General features: G+C 33.0%; 1 protein-coding gene across 2 annotated transcripts; it reads left to right on the top strand.

The window, feature by feature from the left end:
• The first annotated feature begins 618 nt into the window (after nt 1–618).
• On the top strand, nt 619–5,777 carry LOC110657399 (beta-amyrin synthase). Of its 2 annotated transcripts, none has more exons than XM_021814586.2 (19): nt 619–711; nt 881–1,107; nt 1,597–1,782; nt 1,893–1,982; nt 2,059–2,256; nt 2,369–2,453; nt 2,648–2,814; nt 2,904–3,095; nt 3,198–3,311; nt 3,402–3,521; nt 3,619–3,741; nt 3,835–3,933; nt 4,028–4,084; nt 4,191–4,237; nt 4,354–4,497; nt 4,591–4,768; nt 5,134–5,214; nt 5,312–5,395; nt 5,529–5,777. In XM_021814586.2, the coding sequence occupies exons 2-19, from the start codon at nt 907–909 to the stop codon at nt 5,649–5,651; spliced, it is 2,289 nt and encodes a 762-aa protein (XP_021670278.2). In that variant the 5' UTR covers nt 619–711; nt 881–906; the 3' UTR covers nt 5,652–5,777. The 2 variants fall into 2 exon arrangements, with proteins under 2 accessions (XP_021670278.2, XP_021670279.2); XM_021814587.2 differs by having other exon boundaries at nt 628–711; nt 886–1,107.
• Nucleotides 5,778–15,839: the final 10,062 nt, after the last annotated feature.

Here is a 15,839-nt window from a genome sequence, read left to right as displayed (position 1 = left end):
CCAATGATTACACTGTAATTTTACCTCTATTAAATTCTTGGAATCGTATCTAATTCTGCTTCAAAAAGAGTAGAATATGCATACAAATATTTTAACTTCTTAAATATATAATTAAAGCAGTACTTCACGGTGTACGAGTTGAACTTTTCTATTTTTATTTTTATTTTTTGCAATTAGAACTCATTAATGATGGAGCCCCATTTAGCTCCATGTGCAAGAGTCAGTGCAACTTAAATTATTCAATGTAGGTACACTCGATGTATATGCACTATCTCTCATAATTATGTGAGACTCATTTTTCATATTATAAGAAAGATTCACTTTTTTGTAAGAGATGAATCACTATTTTTTAATGCTTCTAATATATCAAATAATTAGCTATCAAAGTTTATGATTGAGGTGTAGCTTAATTTGCGGTTACCAGTTGTATGTTTAATTAATTATATTGAAATGTGAAGGAGAAGGTTTGTCCAGCAAAGACGAAGGCAGACTTTGTCAACAAGGTTATTAAATAACTACTAAATTTTAATTAATTATGGCAACGTGTGCAAGTCAATTAACGACGAAGTCCACATATTTTGCCTTTATAAGCAAAACATTGCTAGCTAACCCATCTTATATATTTCCTCTTAATGTAATCCAAGAATTTAAGCTTTGAGCACAGATCAGCTTGCAGTCTCTACTATTTGGGAAGGACATACAATTCCCAAGGTACGTTCATCTATCATTTTTTTTCCATGGGTTATCAATTAAATAGATAATTAAGCAAGATTAATGGGTATATAGAGCCGAGTTAACAATATTATCAAAATAGAAAGTTAGCCTTACCAACGATCATATATTTATATATATTTTTTGTCATTTTTTATTTGCATGATAGAGAAGGAGGAAGAAGGAGATATCAGGATGTGGAGGCTAAAGATTGCGGATGGGGCAGGTAATCCATATTTATTCAGTACAAACAACTTCACTGGAAGGCAAACATGGGAATATGAGGCTGATGCTGGCACCCCTGAAGAGCGAGCCCAGGTTGAGCATGCTCGCCTTAACTTCTATCAAAACCGCTTTAAAGTCAAGTGCTGCTCCAACCTCCTTTGGCAATTTCAGGTCATCTCTTTTTTTTTTTTTTCATTTTATTCCATTATTTATGAGTTTATTGGAAAAAAAAAACTAAAATATTAATATAGTCCCTCTTGGGCATGGCCAAAACAAACCAATAAGATATTTACACCCCCCCTCCCCCCAAAAAAAAAACCAATAAGATAAAACGGTGAATTTAAGGTTATATGAATGAGGATTGAGGAGTGGTTTTCCTTTTCTTTTAAATTTCTGACAAACGGTATCTCGGAGTTACAAGTTGCAAGTCCGTAATATTAATAAAATATTTAACGATAACGATATAAGGCGCAAGACATAAGGACGAAAATATTAAAGATGTTAGAAATTTATAAAAAAATTTTACATACATTAAAAAAAAAATGTATCTTATATTTATAAATTCTTCATTATTTTAACTAAAGATCATTACCCTTGTCATTAAAGATTTAAAACAGTAATTTGATTAAAATAAATAGTGTGAAAATTAAAAAATTCCAGGCTCTACGAGAGAAGAACTTCGAACAAAAGATACCTGCAGTAAGAATAGAGAATGGTGAGAAAATCACATGCGAGAAGACCACAACAGCGATAAGGAGGTCTGCTCACTTCTTATCAGCCCTGCAAGCCAGCGATGGCCATTGGCCGGCTGAAAATGCTGGCGTACTTTTTTTTACTCCACCCTTTGTAAGAACACTTGCTTCCACTTATAAATTAATTTCTTCATTTTTAATTCCTAAACTTAAGTTGCATATTAGTATTAGTGATTTGACAAATATAAGGGCAATTAATTGTAGGTGTTTTGTCTTTACATTACGGGACATCTCAATACTTATTTCCATGCCGAGTACCGCAGAGAAATACTCCGTTACTTGTACTATCATCAGGTATAACAATAATACATATATCTTATTGGTTGGGATTAATTTGCTGCTTATTAATAATCAATTAATTAATTGGCAGAATGAAGATGGCGGATGGGGCATAGACATTGAGAGTCACAGTTGCATGTTTTGCACAGTTCTGAGTTACATTTGTATGCGGATGCTGGGCGAAGGGCCTGATGGTGGTCAAGACAATGCTTGTAGCAGAGCACGGAAATGGATCTTGGACCATGGTGGTGCCACTTATATTTCCTCATGGGGAAAGACTTGGCTTGCGGTGCCTAATTAATTGACACCTCTCTCTCTCTCTCTCTCTCTCTCTCTCTCTCTATATATATATATATATATATATATATATATTGTTTCTAACTTATTATTTGTTGTTGCAGATACTTGGTCTGTTTGATTGGTGTGGATGCAACCCTATGCCACCAGAGTTTTGGGTTTTGCCCTCTTCTGTTCCTGTACATCCAGGTCCGCCAGCTTCTTAACAATAATAATATACCTAATATATATATGCAAAATTTTTTATTAATGCGAGGAAAAAAGAGGGGCCAACCCCTCTTTGTTCACAGTAAATCTGCCGCTGTATATAATGTTTATTTTATGAAATATAATAATAAAGCATAATATAATTGATTCTTAATCTTTTGCGAAATAAAATGCAGCCAAAATGTGGTGCTATTGTCGAATGGTTTACATGCCAATGTCTTACTTGTATGGGAAAAGGTTTGTTGCCCCTATTACCCCTCTCATTCTTGAATTGAGAGAGGAAATCTTTACTCAGCCTTACCATACCATTCAATGGTCAAGTGTGCGCCATCTATGTGCAAAGGTGATCCATTTAGCCACATTGGTTCTTGAACTTAAAAAATGTTTTCTTTTTTTGATAGGGATATTGATGATTATTTTTTGTGAATTCAGGAGGATCTTTATTATCCCCATTCTCGGATTCAAAACATTTTGTGGGATACTCTTTATGTCCTTTCGGAGCCCATTTTAACACGCTGGCCTTTGAATAAGTTAATCAGAGAGAAGGCTCTTCAAGCAACAATGCATCATATCCATTATGAAGATGAGAATAGCAGATACATTACCATCGGATGCGTAGAGAAGGTTATTGTACTATATATAGTATCGTATCTCATTACAAACACATATGCTACTGCCTACTAACTATATATATTATCGTATCTTATGTATTAATTTTTGTTTTAGGCGTTATGCATGCTTGCTTGCTGGGTGGAAGATCCTGAAGGTATTTGCTTCAAGAAACATCTTGCCAGGGTTCCAGATTACTTTTGGCTTGCAGAGGATGGAATTAAAGTTTCTGTCAGTACAGTACTAGTACACATCATATTTGTGTATGTCTTTTATGTTCATTTAAACCTTGCTTAATCGAGTTGGTTAATATATGTGCAGGGATTCGGCAGTCAGGCTTGGGATGCTAATTTTACCTTTCAGGCTTTGTTTCTCAGCGATCTCGGCAATGAAATCATGCCCACACTAGCCAAAGCATACGATTTCATTAAGAAAACTCAGGTACGAAACTTTCTTTTCCTTTTTTTTTCTGTCATTAATTAATTTATTACATATTGTCAAATTTTGGTCATAAATTAATTATGTTTTTTTTTGGAAGATGAAAGACAATCCTGCAGGTGACTTTAATTGCATGTTTCGTCACATTTCTAAAGGAGCATGGCCTTTCTCCGATCAAGATCATGGCTGGCAAGTTTCTGATTGCACTGCAGAAGGCTTGAAGGTAACTGATCCACTACTCCATAATTAATATGTCTATTTCTCGAGAAGGAAAACTAATTAAATTCTCCTCGATCTGTCTCTCTCTATCATAAAGTGTCTTCTATATGCTTCAAAGTTGCCTCCAGAAGCCATCGGTGACAAGGCAGAGCCTCAACGCTTATATGATGCGGTCAATGTCATACTTTCCCTGCAGGTTTTAATTAATTAATTAATTAATTTTTTTTAATTAAAGTTTCATGTTATTCACAAGTAGGTAGATATATTACTGAATCTGTGAGAGATTACAGAGTAAAAATGGTGGCTTACCACCCTGGGAGCCGGTAAGAGGTGCAATGTGGTTAGAGGTAATTAAGAAACTCTTACAAATGCTTTCAATTTTACCCCTTGTATTTAATTCTAATTTTGTGGAAACCAATCTTAATTATGTTTCTTAATTCTTTTTGACCTTAGAAACTCAATCCCATGGAATTTCTTGAGAACATTGTGATCGAGCATGAGTAAGAAGACCATATGATTTTTGGCTTTACTTTATACCACAAAATAAAAATAAATAAATAAATAAAATAAATTGCCCATGAAATTCCATTAATTAAAAAAATTAAATTGTATACAGGTATGTTGAGTGCACATCATCTGCAATTGATGCGCTAGTAATGTTCATGAAGATGCACCCAGATTATAGGACCAAAGAAATTGAGAACTGCATCGCCAATGCTGTCCAATATCTCCAAGACATTCAAACAGCTGATGGTTCTTGGTACATATAGCTTTTTTTTTTTTTTATATCGAAGATAGAAATTTCATTGCTAGAGAAGAGCAATCATTTTGACATAAATGTAAAAATATGTAGGTATGGAAATTGGGGAATTTGCTTCATTTATGGGACATGGTTTGCGCTTGTTGGGCTATTGGCTGCTGGAAAAACTTATGACGAGTGTCCCGCGGTGCGTAAAGGCGTTGATTTTCTGCTAAAAAATCAATGCCGCGATGGGGGTTGGGGAGAGAGTTGTCTCTCCTGCCCAAATAAGGCAAGTGTTGCATAGTAATTGAGATTTTATTTTAAGAAAAAAATGGGGGTATAATGCTATGTTTAGATATTAAAAATTTAAAATGAGGGATTTAAATTTAATTTTATTTCAAATTATTGATAAATTATAAATATTATTATTATATTTGTTATTTTTTTTTCAAATTAAATTTAAAATAACATCATTTTATAAATTATTTTAAATCTACATTCAAATAAAATATTTACTATATTTATGAGTTTAATATATATTCATGAATATAATCAATTCAGTAAATAATATATTTTTATCAAATTTAAATATTATATTTCAAATTCTTCCATTAATTTAATTTAATTAATGATTTAATTTATTTAATGATTCAGATATATACACCCCTTAAAGAATGGCGGTCCAATTTGGTTCATACAGCGTGGGCTATGTTGGGTTTAATGCATGCGGGTCAGGTGAGTTGGCCTTTTGCTTATCCTTACTGGGTTTTGATGCAGTTAGTCATTCCTTTTTGTCCAAAATAGAGAAGTGTTAATTCATTGATTGAAATAGGCAAAGAGAGACCCTACTCCTCTTCATCGTGGAGCAAAGTTGTTGATCAATTCTCAAATGGAAGACGGTAGCTTCCCTCAGCAGGTATCTAAATCTATAAGATTATTAGTAGAAATACCGTCTATGTATATATATATATATATATATATATATATATATGATGGTGTTGGTTGTTTAATAGTGTGATTTAGTGTATAATAAAATGATTTAACTGTAGGAAATATTGGGAGCATTCAAGAATAACAACATGCTTCACTACCCAATATATAAGGATTGCTTCCCATTGTGGGCTCTCGCAGAATACCGCAAACACTGTTTATTGCCGTCCAACAGCATTTGAACCCAATTGGATGGGAGGCTTCCTTTCAAAGGGATTATTATCCAAAAATAATTTAGAAAACAATGGATTTCGGATGTATGTAGAGAATAATGAGTATAAGTTTACATGTTGTTTGCTGGTTTACAACTTGACAAGTGCACGGATTGTCATTGAATTGTATAAAAATAGTAATTAAATCTAAATTAAAAGAAATAAAATATAAAATAATTAATTAAACTTGAATATTAATTAATAAAAATATTTTAAAATTAGAGGTTCACACTTTAATCAATTATAGAATAAATCTAATTTATTCAATAAATAAGAAATTATTACTTTGAAGAAAATTAATTTTAAGTTATCTTAAGTCCCCTCTCAAGATACTCAAGGTGTATTTTAATTAACCTAAACCATATTTTCGTAACGATTAAATTAATTAAAACTCATTATATTCTTTGATTAATTATTAGATCCACATAGAATTCAATCCTATCTCTAAATCAAGAATCTTAAGTTCAAAATCTTGATTTTCTAATATTAATCTTCGTATTTCAATCATTCAATTAATATCTAGAATCAATACTAAGTGGATACCAACACATAACATGCATTAAGAACATAAGAGATTGAATCAAAGAATAAAATACCAAATATATTAAATAAAATCAAATCAAATTCACAATTAAATTGAGAGTGCTACATCCGTAATCCTAGAATAAAGAAACTACTCATACATCGTGAGTTACAATCAAGTTTATAAAATAAAGAAAATATATGAGAAGAAATAGAAGGAAAGAATCCAGATGGAGAATTGCAACCTTAGACTTTTAGAACTTCAGCTAAAAATCCCTTCCAGCAATCTTGTAGTTCTTGTTTCTCCTATGCCTTTCTTGAAGTTAATGCACACTCTTGAATGTAAATTGGTCCTTTTTAATGTAATAAGGTTCCTAACCCCTAAATCCTGACTTATTATATTTATATCTAGTGTAAAAATCCTTATTTCAGAGTCCTAAAAATCTTATAAGTCCATCCGGATCGAGTTAGAAAGAAGAGAAATTAAGTTAGAATTTTTGTCTGGGGACAGTACACAGGCCTTGTAACGTTACACTGGGTACCTCGTATAATTTTTTATGGCTTGAATTTTTTAATTTTCTTTTGTCTAGAAGGTTGCACGGGGTCCAGGAGGTTACATAGGGTAGGTTACATGACCTGTGTAATTCTTCTGGCTTTCCGTTCTTCACTTTTTGACTTACAGATCTCTTCCAAATTTGTCCTTAGTTCAAGAACTAGATAAAAACACATAATAAAATATAAAAATCAAAAAATTGGGTTGGATTAAGAAATTTTCTAAAATATTACTAAAAACACATAAAATAAACATAAAAAGAGACAAAACACTAATAAAATGCAATGAATATTAACCCTAAATATCAATTGTAGGAGCGAAAGCATGGTAATTAGTTCATTAGAGCATTAAATTACAAAAATTTTCTTTTAGGGTTACATGCATCATACCACATCTTTTATGTGCGTAATTAATTTTAATACTCAATTGCATATTAAAACACTTTTAATATTTATTAGAATCTATGTTTACCATTCAAGATTGTGAATTAATAAATTAATTCATTTAAACCCTAGTTTAAAAGAGGAATTAGAGCACTAACCTCTTTGATACACAATGGATGTGATTAGTATTTTAGGAAGCACCTAGGACCCCAAGTGTTGTCCCTCTAGCTTGTCCACACCAAGATCACCAATGGGCAGCCCCCGATTTGCTTCTCAAGCCTTTGCCAATCAATTATAAATTAGGTTCTTACCTTTAGAGAGGTTTTATGTGTGTATAGGACACTAGAAATAATTTCTAACAATTTTAGTTCAAAGAAATTTGGGCAATTCTCTTTGAATTGATGAGAAAAGACAAAGAGGAGAGGAATAAGAAGAGGTGCCACCACCTTTGAGAGAAATAAGAGTATTGGCTGATTTTATTTTCTTATAACATCACTTTATATAATTAGGTCAAGTAATCACTTAAACGCTATGCCACATGTCACCATCACATTGCATCTTATTTTTAATTGACTTAATCACATTAAGCCAAGTGTCAAAGCTAGATTTAATCTTGACTTTGATGACCTTATATGATAGGAAAACAAATGGCAAACTTATATAATGCCATGTGTCACCATCTCATTGTGCCACATGTCACCCTATGAAATGACCAAATTACCATTATGTTGTAATTTTGAGTTCTCAACCCAAAATCATTATTTCTTCTCTTCTAATAAATTTATATCAAATATAAATTAATTAATTAATCTCTATTAATTAATTTCTCACAATTAAATTCATATTTAAACACTTTAAATATAAATTTAACTTATACTATACATCCAATAACCTACCAATTGAAGGAACGGAAGCGTGAAAAACACAAGATTATACCATTGAATTCAAAAAATTTTCACCTAGGGTCACATGCACCATGCAAGATTTATTTTTATCTATTTGATTTCAATGATAAACAACATATTAAAACTCTTTTAATATGTTTTTGGATCTGTATTTGCCATTTAAGATTTTAAAATTAATCAGATTTATTTTAGAACCCTAGATTAAATCAGGAACGATTACACTAACCTCTTGATGTCTTTGCGTGCTGCCTTTGAGATTCGTCTTGAGGACACCAGATGTTGTCCTCTAGCTTGTCCACACCAAGAACACCTATGGCAGCCCTTGAACAGCTTCTAAAGCCTTTTCTATTAATTAGAAATTCAAGTTACGCTTTTAAGAGATTAGAGATGTAAACAGGACAATAGAAACAATTTCTAGTGTTCTTAATTCAAGAGATTGATGGCTAATCTCTTTGAATTGATGAGAGATGAAGAGAAATAGCTGGAGAGGCTCAAAGTGGCGTGACAATTGAGAGGAGAGGCTGCTGGTTATGTTTTCTTTTCATAACCACACTTAAATAGCTAGGTTAACACATTAAACCCTTGCCACATGTCACCTTTGATTAGCTCTAGGTTTAAGTGACCCAATCACATTGTGCCAAGAGTCAAACCTATATTTAATCTTGATTTTAATCATCTTACATGATTAAAAAAACATTTGGCAAGCTTATGTGTAATCCAATTTGTCACAATCTCATGGTGCCACGTGAAACACTGTGAAATGACCAAAATGCCCCTGTGTCTTAATTTTGAGATCTTAACCCAAAATAATTATTTTCTTCTTCTAATTAATTTATATCAAATATAAATTAATTAATTAATCTCTATTAATTAATTTCTCATCAATTAAATTCATATTTAAACACTTTAAATATAAATTTAATTTATACTACACATCCAATAATCTTGATTTGGTTTCAAGTCATGCTAGGGACTTTGCAATTTAATTGCAAACCAAACCAATTTAATTAATCAATTAAACTCTTTAATTAATTAATTAAATCATATTTAAATAGGTGATAACTTGTGTATGTGTGTGACTTACTAGGCTCATCACTAATTGGCAATGAGACATGATATCAACTCTTAATATCATCAGAACTCTTTCTTACCATAAATGATTTCTCTAAATCATTTTATGAACCTCATAGACCATGGTTAACACCTAGCATAGCATGCCATGGCCACCCAATTAGTAATAAGGTTTACCTTAAATGAACCTATAATCATATGTTACCATGCACTAGAATCTCTCTGTTACAAAATCCCAACTCAAGCTGGAGTCATGGTTTATGTCAAACTCCATTTGCTATGAATATTATGTTCTCTTTTAATTCCAGTTCTTGATTAAAAGATTTTTCTCATCAGAAACTCTTTTCTGAATAAATCTATCTGTCCTGGCCAGGAACTTGAAACATCAAGAACAATCAAATGAACATAGGATTTTAACTCTATTTACTTAGAGGAACAGATTCTATCTTGATCAACACCTACCTCCATATATAACTAGCAGGAGCCAACACATGCCCATATACCCATACATAGTACAAGTATGAAAGCAGTATCAAACTCAAACTACCTATATACAAGATAACTGTGCTATCTCAGGTCTAAAGATTATATGCACTGATATGATTTATGACAAAACATTGACAAGAGTAAACTCCATGTGTTTGTCATAAGTGTCACCGTTCGACCTACTTATCATTTATAAGTGCCTATCATGTTTGTTATATGGCATGAGACTCACCATTCCATCTTATTTATATCTCATATAAATAACTTGGGAACAAACATGAATACAATCTTTTTGGATAAGTCATGTCCTTATTATGAAGTATCCTCGATTGTGAACCTATTTATGATACTTTGTGCTAGAAATATTGTCACTCATATTTGTAATGGAGGTGCAGTCAGTTGGAAGAGTTCCAAACAGAGCACGACTGCAGATTCTACTACTGAGGCTGAGTATATTGCTGCATCAGATGCTGCAAAGGAAGCTGTTTGGATAAAGAAGTTCGTGACAGAACTTACAGTAGTTCCTTCCATTGAGTCAGCAGTTCCATTACATTGTGACAACAATGGAGCGATCATACTGAGCTAAGGAACCAATGTCTAACCAGAAATCCAAACACATAGAAAGGCGCTACAAAATTATCAGAGTAATAGTTGCGCAAGGCGATGTAGCCATGCAGAAAATAGCATCAGCTGAAAATCCAGCTGATCCATTCACTAAGCCTATGTCACAGACTCAGTTAGACCGACATCTTGAGAAGATAGGTCTAAGATATTGTAATGAATGGCTCTAGTGCTAGTGGGAGATTGTTAGTAGTATGCCCTAGAGCATATCATTTAGTATGTATCTTGTACATATTTTTAATAATAAAAGGCATTTCCACTTTTCCATTTACATAATATATTTATGTGTAATAGAAAAGGTCCATTGATATTTTGTTAGAAATATTATTCTTAAGTTGTTAAGAATATGAGTGACAATATTTCTAGCACAAAGTATCATAAATAGGTTCACAATCGAGGATACTTCATAATAAGGACATGACTTATCCAGAAAGATTGTATTCATGTTTGTTCCCAAGTTATTTATATGAGATATAAATAAGATGGAATGGTGAGTCTCATGCCATATAACAAACTTGATAGGCACTTATAAATGATAAGTAGGCCGAACCAGTGACACTTATGACAAGCACATGGAGTTTACTCTTGTCAATGTTTTGTCATAAATCATATCAGTGCATATAATCTTTAGACTGAGATAGCACAGTTATCTTGTATATAGGTAGTTTGAGTTTGATCGCTTTCATACTTGTACTATGTATGGGTATATGGGCATGTGTTGGCTCTGCTAGTTATATATGGAGGTAGGTGTTGATCAAGATGGAATCTTCCTCTAAGTAAATAAAGTTAAAATCCTATGTTCATTTAATTGTTCTTGATGTTTCAAGTTCTGGCCAGACAGATAGATTTATTCGTAAAAGAGTTTCGATGAGAAAAATCTTTTAATCAAGAACTGGAATTAAAAGAGAACATAATATTCATAGCAAATGGAGTTTGACATAAACCATGACTCAACTTGAGTTGGGATTTTGTAACAGAGAGATTCTAGTGCATGGTAACATATGTTATAGGTTCATTTAAGGTAAACCTTATTACTAATTGGGTGGCCATGGCATGCTATGCTAGGTGTTAACCATGGTCTATGAGATTCATAAAATGATTTAGAGAAATCATTTATGGTAAGAAAGAGTTCTGATGATATTAAGAGTTGATATCATGTCTCATTGCCAATTAGTGATGAGCCTAGTAAGTCACACACATACACAAGTTATCACCTATTTAAATATGATTTAATTAATTAATTAAAGAGTTTAATTGATTAATTAAATAGATTTGGTTTGCAATTAAATTGCAAAGTCCCTAGCATGACTTGAAACCAAATCTAGATTATTGGATGTGTAGTATAAATTAAATTTATATTTAAAGTGTTTAAATATGAATTTAATTGATGAGAAATTAATTAATAGAGATTAATTAATTAATTTATATTTGATATAAATTAATTAGAAGAAGAAAATAATTATTTTGGGTTAAGAACTCAAAATTAAGACACAGGGGCATTTTGGTCATTTCACAGTGTGACACGTGGCACCATGAGATGGTGACACATGGCATAACACATAAGCTTGCCAAATGTTTTTTAATCATGTAAGATGATTAAAATCAATATTAAATATAGGTTTGACACTTGGCACAATGTGATTGGGTCACTTAAACCTAGAGCTAATCAAAAGGTGACATGTGGCTAGGGTTTAGTGTGTTAACCTAGCTATTTAAGTGTGGTTATGAAAAGAAAACATAACCAGCAGCCTCTCCTCTCAATTGTCACGCCACTTTGAGCCTCTCCAGCTATTTCTCTTCATCTCTCATCAATTCAAAGAGATTAGCCATCAATCTCTTGAATTAAGAATACTAGAAATTGTTTCTAGTGTCCTGTTTACATCTCTAATCTCTTAAAAAACAGAACATGAATTTCTAATTAATAGAAAAGGCTTTAGAAGCTGTTCAAGGGCTGCCATAGGTGTTCTTGGTATGGACAAGCTAGAGGGACAACATCTGGTGTCCTGAAGACGAATCTCAAAGGTGCGCATACGCTGCAAAGACATCAAGAGGTTAGTGTAATCGTTCTTGATTTAATCTAGGGTTCTAAAATTAATCTGATTAATTGTAAAATCTTAAATGGCAAATAAAGATCCAAAAACATATTAAAAGAGATTCAAATAAATTTAAAAATTCAGATTTGAATCATATTCAAATCTGAATTTTTAAGTTGAATATGAGATATTCAATTTAATTTAAGTATGTATGTTTTATTTAATTGTTAAATAGTGATATGCATGATGGATGATCATGGACTATAAAAGACCAATGTGATTGGATTTATTTCTTTTATGTTTCTTTGGGATTGTAAATTAATTAATTTATTTTAATTTATTTTGGGCATGTATTATTAAGTTTGTAATATTTTTGGGTTGTAATTTCATTTATTTAAGTTCTTGTAAATTCGCCTTGGTATGCCAAGGATTACTATGTAATATTAGATTGCAAGAAGTTCAAGGAGGTCAAGAGCATTGGTGGGACCAGTGGGAGGAATTCAATATCAAGTGTTGATTATGTACTCCTTCAGCAACTCTTGTAAAATGAATGAATGAAATGCACCTAGGAATGCTCTGATTCAATTCTTGGTGGCTCAGAATTGAATCCCTTAGAAAGTCCATGATCATACCATATTTATTGCTTATCCATGAATGCATGAGATGTATGGGAATGTATGCAATTATATGATATATGCATGCTAAATGGATAATGTGCAAAGTGAGACCTTAATAGTAAATAGAATGACCATAAAATCTTCCAAACAAATGATTAAGTTGGAAATGCTATAATTAAAGTAATTATAACATAGGCCCTCCATTGGGGCAATTATTTTAAGAAATTTTAAATAGTTGCATAAGATGCAATTTATTTAAGAGATTTTCTTAAGAATAATTGTTAAGCATGAGATGTTGTAAATATGTAAATGGTTTAGTGGCCAATATTGGATGTACCTGAGGACATTAAAATTATTTGCATAATTACTGACTCAATGGGATCAACTTAACTAATGCAAGATAAGTCAATAATGGATGTACATGAGATTTTGAGCATTAGGGGCTAGGTAAAGGATTGAACCTCACATGAGATGTGATGGGCAAGGAGTTGCTCACTTATAGTTTATTGTAATTCCAATAATGGATGTACCTGAGGATGATCAATAGAATTATAAGAATTCAATCACCCACTAGAAATCCATCCAACTAGGATTTACGTTTTCTACTTTGGAAGTGTAGGATTCGCTAAGTTAGTGGGAGGACCAATTTGATTAAAAGACCATAATCATTTTGGTTAATTACATGATACGTTTACTAATTAATCTGGTTATTTTCTGCAGCTTAATTTTACGATAAAAATGAGCACAAAACAACCACCACCATCCAATATCCTTGCAAGCATACTTGATCACAACAAAGTTGACAGACCTAATGCTGCGAATGGCTAAGAAATTTGAAACTTGTCTCAACCTTGAACATATAGGATATGTTCTAGATTCAAATGTTCCCGGTCCCTTACCTCCAGAGGCCACAAGAGGAACATGAAACTTTGGACAAGTGGAAGGAGCATGATATGAGAGCTAAGTGTTACATGCTTGCTTCTATGAGTAATGAGTTACGAAGCAACATGAGAACATCTCGAGTGCAGTGAGATCCTCCTTCACCTACAAGAGTTGTATGGTGAGCACAAAGGAATGCTAGGTATGAGATATCTAGACAGCTATTCCGTATGAGGATGTCCGAGGGATGTAATGTTGGGGATCATGTCCACAAGATGATTCGGCTAATTGAGCGGTTGGAACATCTTGACTTCAACATGGATTTCCAACTACAAACGGATTTGATCCTTGATCCCTTCCCGAGTTTTTGGGAATTTTGTGACAAATTTCCATATGACTAAACAGAATGCACCTTAGTGAATTACTCAACATCTTGGTTATTGCCCAAAATAATATCTTTGGGCAATAAAGGAAAAGAGGTAGCTTTGGTTGCATCTTCTTCCACCGGAAAGTCCAACAAGAAGAAGGGCAATAAGAAAAAGAAACTTGATTCTGGTCCTTCCAAGAAAATAGCTAAGCGAGAAAAGGAAGACTAAAGTCGATAAAGGCAAAGGAAAGTGTTTCCACTGCCAGGAAAGTGTTTCCATTGCCAATAGGAAAGTGTTTCCATTGCCAGTAAGAAAGTGTTTCCACTGGCCAGAGTATAGCAATCTAAAAGAATACAATGCCATGGTGAAAACCAACTCAAGTTCAAAATATATTTGGCACTTAAGGTTATGTCATATTGCAGAAGATAGGATTGCAAAATTGGAGAAAATGGGGATTCTATCCTCATTGGGCTCTGAGCCTACTCCAACTTGTGAATCTTGCCTTCAAGGCAAAATGACTAGATCACCCTTTGTTGGACAAGGGCTAAGAGCTGAAAATATTTTGGAACTAATACATAGTGATGTATGTGGTCCGTTTAAAGAAATGGCTAGAGGGGGCTTTCATTATTTTATTACCTTTACTGATGATAAATCAAGGTTTGGGTATTTGTATTTGATGAAATACAAACATGAATCCTTTGAAAAGTTTAAGGAATTTAAATCTGAAGTAGAAAATCAAACAGGAAAAAGTATTAAAGCTCTTCGATCAGATCGTGGAGGTGAATATTTGAGTACTGAATTTGATGAATACTTGAGAGAGCATGGCATTGTTTCTCAGCTGACTCCTCCAGGAACGCCATAGCTGAATGGTGTATCTGAAAGGAGAAATCGTACCTTATTGGATATGGTACGTAGTATGATGAGCTATACTGATATGCCAATCTCCTTTTGGGGATTTGCATTAGAATCGACTTTATATATTCGAATAGGATTCCATCAAAATCAGTTTCTTCCACACCTTATGAGATATGGCATGGAAGAAAACCAAGTCTTAAGCATGTTAAGATTTGGGGTTGTCCAGCTTATATCAAAAAGCTGAACACTGATAAATTGGAGACCAGATCAGAAAGAGGTCGATTTGTTGGATATCCAAAAGATAGTTTTGGATATTATTTTTATTTGCCTACTTCACAAAAGGTTGTGATAAGTAGAGATGCCACATTTCTTGAACAACAGTTTGTTCAAGAAGGAGGCAAAGGAAGGCAAATAGAGTTAGAATTGGAGAATTCTGACCAACCAATGCATCGGATGGATATAGATCCATCTAGTCCACCTATACCAATTGATGAATAATCTACAGTTGTTCCTCATAGAACAACCAGGTATCTCACCCACCAGTGAGATATGGTTTTCTTCATGAAGAAGAACAAGAGTTGTCTACTCATGAAGAAGTAGATCATGGAGATGATCCACTTACCTATGAAGAAGCTATATCAGATATAGACTCTTCAAAATGGATTGATGCTATGAAATCCGAGATTGATTCCATGTATAAGAATCAAGTTTGGGATCTTGTTGACCCACCTGAAGGTATTGTACCTATAGGGAACAAATGGGTTTTCAAGAAGAAAATTGGTTCTGATGGAAAGGTAGAGACCTATAAGGCAAGGCTAGTAGCGAAAGGGTTTCGCCAAAGGCAAGGAATAGACTATGAGGAGAC

The sequence above is a fragment of the Hevea brasiliensis genome, chromosome 17 (genome assembly GCF_030052815.1).
Source record: "Hevea brasiliensis isolate MT/VB/25A 57/8 chromosome 17, ASM3005281v1, whole genome shotgun sequence".
Taxonomy (NCBI): Eukaryota; Viridiplantae; Streptophyta; class Magnoliopsida; order Malpighiales; family Euphorbiaceae; genus Hevea; species Hevea brasiliensis.
The sequence above is the reverse complement of the archived record's forward strand: the minus strand, read 5'-3'. Positions and strand labels throughout refer to the sequence as shown.

Coding starts and splice junctions, on each gene's coding strand:
- LOC110657399 (XM_021814586.2), top strand. CDS start 907: ATGTGGAGGCTAAAGATTGCGGATGGGGCAGGTAATCCATATTTATTC. Junction 1,783..1,892: donor TTTTTTTTACTCCACCCTTT/GTAAGAACACTT, acceptor AATTAATTGTAG/GTGTTTTGTCTTTACATTAC. Junction 3,522..3,618: donor ATTTCATTAAGAAAACTCAG/GTACGAAACTTT, acceptor TTTTTTTGGAAG/ATGAAAGACAATCCTGCAGG.